General features: G+C 47.4%; 1 protein-coding gene and 1 long non-coding RNA gene across 6 annotated transcripts in view; one reads left to right on the top strand and one right to left on the bottom strand.

Moving 5' to 3' along the window:
* The window catches only part of LOC112414256 (uncharacterized), a 15,654-nt gene extending 8,070 nt beyond the window's left edge, over positions 1-7,584 (bottom strand). For both annotated transcript variants that reach the window (XR_003006114.1, XR_003006113.1), the window contains exons 1-2: positions 7,448-7,584; positions 2,950-3,046 (exon numbers count right to left, since the gene is read on the bottom strand). This is a non-coding gene — a long non-coding RNA (uncharacterized LOC112414256). The remainder of the gene's footprint in view (positions 1-2,949; positions 3,047-7,447) is intronic.
* A 135-nt stretch (positions 7,585-7,719) lies between these two features.
* Positions 7,720-8,008, top strand: part of ELOA (elongin A) — a 21,186-nt gene continuing 20,897 nt past the window's right edge. For 3 of the 4 annotated variants that reach the window (XM_024766606.1, XM_024766604.1, XM_024766605.1), the window contains exon 1: positions 7,745-7,894. In XM_024766606.1, coding sequence (XP_024622374.1) covers positions 7,820-7,894 — 75 coding nt within the window. In that variant the 5' untranslated portion in view covers positions 7,745-7,819. Of the gene's footprint in view, positions 7,895-8,008 lie in introns of all 4 variants that reach the window. The other variant, XM_024766607.1, reaches the window with a different exon arrangement.

Below are 8,008 nucleotides of genomic sequence, written 5' to 3' on the forward strand. Positions count from 1 at the left end.
AAAAAAAAAAAAAAAAAAAAAAAAAAAAAAATGAATGACTTTCAGGTTTCAAGCCTGGAGGAACGCGGATAGATGATGGCGCCAGCTATAGATGTGGGGAACAGTGATTTAGGAAGGGAGGATGGTGAGGTCAAGTGTGCACATCTCGCATTTGAGATGCCCAACAAACAGCCAGGATGAGGGTTCGGAGCAGAACTACTGGGCACAGGCAGTCCTCAAGGCTGAACCTCTAATAGACCAGCTATGGGGGCAGCCGTTTTGGTGTGAGTGCTTCCTTGCATTTCCTCTCAGGCTAAAAACCGATCTTTGCCCTCCTCTGTGAAGGGGTAGATGGAAGTCCTGGGGCAGCAGTGTTCTCAATCATCTCGGTCTCAGCAGCTCCTAGCTCACTAGAGGAAAGGAGGTTGAAGGAGAAGATGGCAAGTTCCGCTTTGAACCTGCTGAGCCATAGGGCCATGGGGGACATCGAGGAGGAATATCCATCCAGATAGATTCTGCTCTCCATCCAGGCAATCTAAAGTTTGGGACTAGACCTATAGATTTGGGAATCACCAGCCTATAGATGGTGGTAGAAGCCATGAGAATAGATGAGAATGCCCAAAGACAGTGTGGTATCATAACAGAAGCGGGCCCAGGGCTAAACTCAGAGGAACTACAGCATTTAAGGGGAGAGAAGTGGTGGGAAAGGAGACCATGAAGGAGCCAGAAAAGGAACAGTCGGAAACTTTCAAAGTTAATCAGGAGAGGAAATGTCATGGAAGCCAACAAATGGAGTTTCCCAGAGAGGAGAAATCACCAGTGTCAGGTACAGCAGAGAGATCCGCCACAGTAAAAACACCTTCTGATGTTGCAGTTGGGATTTTACTGGTGACCTTGAAAAGTTGTTTTCAGTAGAGTGGTGAGAATAGAAACCAACATTCATATTGATTGAGGTGATGAACAAGCATAGATAGCAAATGTACACTGTTCTTTGCAGGGGCATATAACAGACCTTTGTTATTTGTTCATGCAATAAATATCTATTGACTGCCTACTGTGTGCCAGGCACTGTCCTAGGTGTTGATGAATAAAGCAGTGAACAAAAACATGGAATTTATATTCTAGGGATGGAGAGACAGACACTCTATGAAATACAGTTGATCCTTGAACATCATGGGTGTGAAATGCATGGGTCCACTTACAGACGGATTTTTTCCCATACATATATATACAACTATGTTTACAATGCAAGGTTGGTTGAATCCACAGATGGGGAACCATGGATACAGAGGGCTGACTGTAAAGTTATATGGGGATTTTCGAGGGGTGTCGGCGCCCCTAACCCCCCAGTGTTGTTCAAGGATCAAGTGTATATCAGGTGATGATAAGTGCTTTGAAGGAAAATATAGTGACAGAGGTGTGTGGGTGTGTGTGCACTACTTTATATAAGGTGATTAGGTCAAGTCTCTCTGATCAGATGACTGTTATAAGGGATTGTTGCGTTTGTTTTAAAGCACAGTATCGAATTAATTGTAGTCCTTAGTTCTTTTTTTTTTTTTTTTTTTTTGCGGTACGCGGGCCTCTCACTGTTGTGGCCTCTCCCGTTGCGGAGCACAGGCTCCGGACGCGCAGGCTCAGCAGCCATGGCTCATGGGCCCAGCCACTCCATGGCATGTGGGATCTTCCCGGACCGGGGCACAAACCCGTGTCCCCTGCATCGGCAGGCGGACTCTCAGCCACTGTGCCACCAGGGAAGCCCTGTAGTCCTTAATTCTTGACACCCGGTCTACAGTTAAAATAATTAGTTTATAGGTTTTACCACTCCCCTACCTGGGATCCATAAAACTTCCAATAAAATACAAAGTCCTTACCACGGTCTCTAAAACCCTCCATAATCTGCCCCCTGCCTTCCTCACCAATTCATCTGGTGCTGCCCTTCCCCTTTCTCGGTCCACTCCAGCACCAAAGCTGGAGTGAGTGAATGAAGGAATGAAGGAATGAAGTGTGTCAGTTGGATGGTGTCTTCCCAAGTGGCCTCTCTGGCAAAAGGGGAAACAAGGCAGCTTAAGGTCAAAGAGCTTGAGCTTTGGTGCTGGACAAACCTGGCTTTGACTCCTGGCTGTGCTGCTTACAAGTTCTGTGACTTTAGGGAGGTCACAAATCCTCAGTTTCCTCATCTGTGAAATGGGGATTATATGATATCTCTATTGCAATGAACAATATTATAGGCACAGTTGATAGTTAATGCAAATTGCTTAGCATAACGTGTGGCACATTGTAAGTGCCAAGAGCTGGTAGTAGTGTTACCACCATTGTTATTGTTATCATTGCTCTGATACATCAGGCCTCCTCAGTTAACAGATGAGGAAGCAGGCCTCGACAGCGTCAAGCAATGAGCCAGGGAAGGAGGAGAGGTGACCAGCACCCAGGTGTTCACGTATGGAGTGCAAGCCAGTGTGGGCTTCCGAGCTGAGCAGACCTTGGTTCATGTTTTGGGTTTGTCATTTACCACGTTTGAGCTAGTTGCTTTACCTCTCTGAGCCTTGGGTTCTCCATCCTTAAAATGCCTCATGAGATTGTTGGAAGGTGGAGAAATAACATATAAAGGTAGCCCAGAGCTGGGCCACCTATAAGGCACTCAACAAGCAGCAGTTCTTCCCACCTCAGTGGTGGTGCTGCCTTCTTAATCTTCTCTGCTTAACCCAGTGGTTGGTTGGTTGGTTGGTTTTCCCAAAGAGATAAGGGAGACACGGACCCCTTTGAGAATTTGTAACCTGTGGACACCCAAACTCAGAGGGTTCCTAAACCTTTGCTGATAGTGGGGGTGAAAATTTAATAGATCCAGACTTAATCCAATCAATCAATCTCTCCTTCTCCCTCCGTCCTCTCTGTTCTGTCTCTTTACTGTCCGGCCCTGTGTGTGCCAGGCAAGTTGCTTTTATTGGGCTCGCACTTCTTCTAGCAACTTACCTCTAAGGGCCATTCTCAGCAAAGACCACAACCACACTCAGTTTCTGGAGCTGAGGGCATGGTGTCCCTTAAGTCTCCAAAGCATCAGTTTCCTTATCTGTAAAATGGATGGGGAGGATTAATGACGATAACATTGTTGGTTGGCAGCACTTTGCCAGGTATGTTCACATGTAGTCTCATTAAATCCAAACAGTAATTCCGTGAGGTAGACCTTTCATTCAACTCAGTCAATATTGAGTGCCTACTAGGTTCTAGGTAGTTTTAGCCACAGTGATGCCTCATGGAGCTCACAGAGGGGACTCACAGAGCTCACAGAGACTATAAAAACATGAAGCACTAAAGAAGGCAGTTTCAAATTGTAACAGATGTTGTAACAAAAATGAAACAAGGTAAAGAGCTAAGGGATGGGTGGTTAGGTTACTACCTGGATACAATTTATATAAATTCGTAGTATCAAAGTGTATCCTTGATACTTCTTTATTTATTAATTATTTATTTATTTATTTTTATTTTTTGGTACACGGGCCTCTCACTGTTGCGGCCTCTCCCGTTGCAGAGCACAGGCTCCGGACGTGAAGGCCCAGCGGCCATGGCTCACAGGCCCAGCCGCTCCGCGGCATGTGGGATCTTCCCGGACCGGGGCACGAACCCACGTCCCCTGCATCGGCAGGTGGACTTTCAACCACTGCACCACCAGGGAAGCCCCATACTTCTTTATTTTTATAGTAGCTCCCGTCCCTGCCCCGGTCCCATAAATACAGATTTGCAGTGGACTGCTCTCCATGGGCATTACAGAATGCTTCAGTCTGCCCTCTTAAGACAAAGGGCCTCCGGAGGTTTCTAGGCCTGATATCCCTAACCAGTTAGTAGAGAGTTTAACTGAACTTCAAGGCAAGTCTATGAAAGGTGTGGACTTTGAATGTCAGACACCATTCCTTGGAGCTTGCATTGCCACATTTGAGGAGGGCAAATCCAGCCTGTGAAACTCATAAAGATGCCATCCCTAAGTAAAATAACCACCAACTGAACACGTTTGAAGTATGTGAAACAAAGATGAATGTAGTCAATTCAGAAAAATGAGCCCATTGGGGAAGAGAACAGTGGCTACAGCTGTGCAGAACGAAACTGCCCAGATGGTTTTATATTCTCCTTTACAGCAGAACATAATATTCTTTTTACCAAGGCAATGAATTTTCTCTAATAATTTGTTCTTTAAAAAAAAATACCTGGGCTTCCCTGGTGGCGCAGTGGTTGGGAGTCCGCCTGCCGATGCAGGGGACACGGGTTCGTGCCCCGGTCCAGGAAGATCCCTCGTGCCGCGGAGCGGTTGGGCCCATGAGCCGTGGCAGCTGGGCCTTCGCGTCCGGAGCCTGTGCTCCGCAACGGGAGAGGCCACAACAGTGAGAGGCCCGCGTACCGCAAAATAAACAAAAAAACAACCTACTGTATGTCAGTTACTTAATATAACGTATTAAGAAATCTGTAAAGAAACAATTTTAGCCAGTTTAAGTAACTTGACCACAGCCAACATTGGTAGAGGTGTCACTGAGCTCCAATCCTGTGTCCTTTAAATGCACCGCCCAACAAACCTCAGATGCCGCCCACTTGGTTAGAGAGAGGAGTGGCAGAGCCCAGGCCAGGCGAGGTCCAAGGGGCAAGCCCTTCACCCACCAGTATTCCTCACCCAGCACACTGTCCAGCCCACAGAATCCCACTTGACCATTCCATGAAAGGCAAGTGCCCCTTTCTGCTATCAAAGACAAAGTGGTTGGTTTTTTGTTTTGTTTTGTTTTGTTTTTGTTTGGTTCCCCCCCACCTTGTCTTTCAGTGTTTTAAATGACTCTAGTGCCAACAAGCTTGGGATTGCTCTTTTCCAAAATTAAAATGCCTTTAAGTTGTTTTCATTATAAAAGTGGAACATATTTGTTGCAAAAAGTGTGCATAGCAGAAGAGAGCAAGCCTCCCTGCCCATTTTTCTCTCCCAGGATAGCCTTAAACATGCCTTCTGAACATGCTTTGTTGTTGTTTTAAAAGATGAGTCTTTTAAGTCCTCTCACAAGGGGCTGTATAGTGCTAACCCCCTCAGGTTTTCAGATGACACTCTGGGCTGGCCTTAAGTTGAATAATAATTAGTTCAGTTTTCAAGAAACCTTTATGGAATGTCACCTGTGTGCTAGGTGTTGCTGATCCAAGGTGGACAAAACAGCCTCAGACTTTAGGGAACTCATTCTGTTGTTGAAAATCCTTGCATAAACCAAGGATTAGATAGATGGTAATCCCCCAGTGAACAGAGTATCCCTTTTAGAACTGGTTAAAAACTTTCTTTTTAATCAGAATGACACATATGACATAATTAACTGACCTGAGACATAGACAAATATTCAAGTGTAAGAGTTCTTTACTTTGCAGGTAACCCTGCCTCAGGCTGGCATAGATGGGGTAGGGATGGGGTGCATACCCCCCAGCAGCATACATTGTTTCTTTTCATTCCCATTGTTGAGATCTCCCTGGGTAACTTGCACAAAGTGTTCCATGTGGCCTAAGTATATGCCAGGTCAGTTAGTCAGCAATTCTGCATCAGGAATGGGCCCATTTTTCCATTACACCAATGTTACATTTTCAAAATGGAAGGCATTGAAAATGTAAATTTAAAAGCATTTTTTTTAACATCTTTATTGGGGTATAATTGCTTTACAATGGTGTGTTAGTTTCTGCTTTATAACAAAGTGAATCAGTTATACATATACATATGTTCCCATATCTCTTCCCTCTTGGATCTCCCTTCCTCCCTCCCCCCCTATCCCACCCCTCCAGGTGGTCACAAAGCACCGAGCTGATCTCCCTGTGCTCTGCGGCTGCTTCCCACTAGCTATCTACCTTACGTTTGTTAGTGTATATATGTCCATGCCTCTCTCTCGCTTTGTCACAGCTCACCCTTCCCCCTCCCCATATCCTCAAGTCTGTTCTCCAGTAGGTCTGTTATTCCTGTCTTACCCCTAGGTTCTTCATGACATTTTTTTCTCTTAAATTCCATATATATGTGTTAGCATACAGTATTTGTCTTTCTCTTTCTGACTTACTTCACTATGTATGACAGACTCTAGGTCTATCCACCTCATTACAAAAAGCATTTGCTGTGCAGGAGAGGGAGATTCTAGGGCCAGGACTAGAATCCAAGTCTCCTCACACCAGTTTGATGTGTTTTCCATTACACCCCATGATTGAGTCTTAGAGCACTGAATGGGTGATTATTAATCTTTATGGACTTTTTATCCAATGCTGATTATATGGACTGGATTGTGCTGGGCAACAGAGATTTAAAGTTGGACAGGTCAGGGAATTCCCTGGCAATCCAGTGGTTAAGGCTCAGCGCTTTCACTGCGGGGGCCTCGGTACCATCCCTGGTCAGGGAACTAAGATTCCACAAGCCACACGGTGCAGCCAAAAAATAAAGTTGGACAGGCCAGTCACTGCACTTGATAAATAAACAGCTCAGTGAGAAGACAGAAGAATAAATTGACAATTTACACTGTGAAAAGTGTTAGTTGCAGAGGAAAGGGCACCAAGCAGAGGGGTGGGAACACAGTGGGGGGGGGAGAGGGGGGCTTCTCAATTTACAGAGTGAATGAAAGCTCATTTGAATAAACAATTTATATTGTTTCTTTTACCTTTCCCAGAGCCAAGACCTGAAGAGCCCCTGGGCTTTCCCACATTGGGTGGGAGGTCAGGCTCAGTACACTGCCAAATTGTTGATGGTGATCAGATTAGTGTGTAATCCGATACGATCTAATCAAACAAGATGTCATCAATGCTGGTATTTTAAGCCAATTTTCAACTGTTTAGTAGCTTTTTTTTTTTAGTAGTAATAATACCTTATTAATAGTAAAATTTAGTGCTTCTAGGATGAGGGTAAGGGCCCTCAAGGATGGTGTCTTGGGCTTGTCCGATTGAGGCCCTACTGATTTAGAGGAAACAGCCATTCATTCATTTATTCATTCATTCATTCAAGAAGTATTTATTTGGTACCTCTGTACCAGACAGTTTTTGGGGGAAAGTGAGACATGCACGGGCTATTACCTCTTGTAGCTAAACTGTTTGACCTTTGACAAATCACTTTCCTCTCTGGGCCTCAAATCCTTGACCTGTTCAGAGATGTGCGGTCACAGTGGACCTGGACTGTTTAGATTCACATTCCAGCTTCACTTCTTTCCTGTTACATGACCACATGCAAGTTAATTTAGTCTCCCTGAGCTTCAGTTTCCTCATCTGTAACATGGGGATAATATGCCTCGTTTCATTGGGTTGTACTGAGAGTGAAACTTAGCTCAACCACTGAGCTTAGTGCCCCCAATCAAGGGTGGTCACTAGCGTCAATCCCTGATTTCCTGAGCAGCAAACCCACCCTGGAACCACACACAGGTGTTATTTGGGGCGTGGCTCACAGCGCAAGGGGGCGGGCTAGGATTTATAAAGGCAAGGTCCGGCGCAGTGATCTCACCCTGCCTTAGCTGGACACCGGAGTGGTTTTCCAGGCCGTGGCTCCGCACTACGAGGACCAGAAGCGAGGCTGCCCAGCGGCGACCAGTGCGAAGCCGACGCGCGCTCGGGCCAAGCTGCTCCAGCTCCCGGCGCACGCGGCTCCGGGAGGACGCAGAGGACCGGACCCCAACAACCACAGGCCGTGGGGGCCGGGCCTGCAGCCGGCCGGCCCCCCCACCCAGCCCCCGCGGCCCCTACACCCCACTTCGCCGAGGCCCGGAAGGGACCAGTCGCGCTTCCGTCCCCGCGGGGGAGGCACGGAGGGCGGAGCTGCAGCCAGAGGACGCGACGCGAGCCCAGTTCCGGCGAGGAGGCCGCGCCAGTGACAGCGATGGCGGCGGAGTCGGCGCTCCAAGTTGTGGAGAAGCTGCAGGCGCGCCTGGCCGCGAACCCAGACCCGAAGAAGGTGAGCGAGCGGGCAGCGCGGAGCGGGCCGGGTGTTGGGCGCGGCGCGGCCCCGTAACGGTCGCTGGCCCCGGTGCGGCTCCTTCCCGAGCGGCCGGGGCCGTGGGGGCTCGGA

This window comes from Neophocaena asiaeorientalis, unplaced genomic scaffold (genome assembly GCF_003031525.2).
Source record: "Neophocaena asiaeorientalis asiaeorientalis breed wild unplaced genomic scaffold, Neophocaena_asiaeorientalis_V1.1 scaffold79, whole genome shotgun sequence".
In the NCBI taxonomy this organism is placed as follows: Eukaryota; Metazoa; Chordata; class Mammalia; order Artiodactyla; family Phocoenidae; genus Neophocaena; species Neophocaena asiaeorientalis.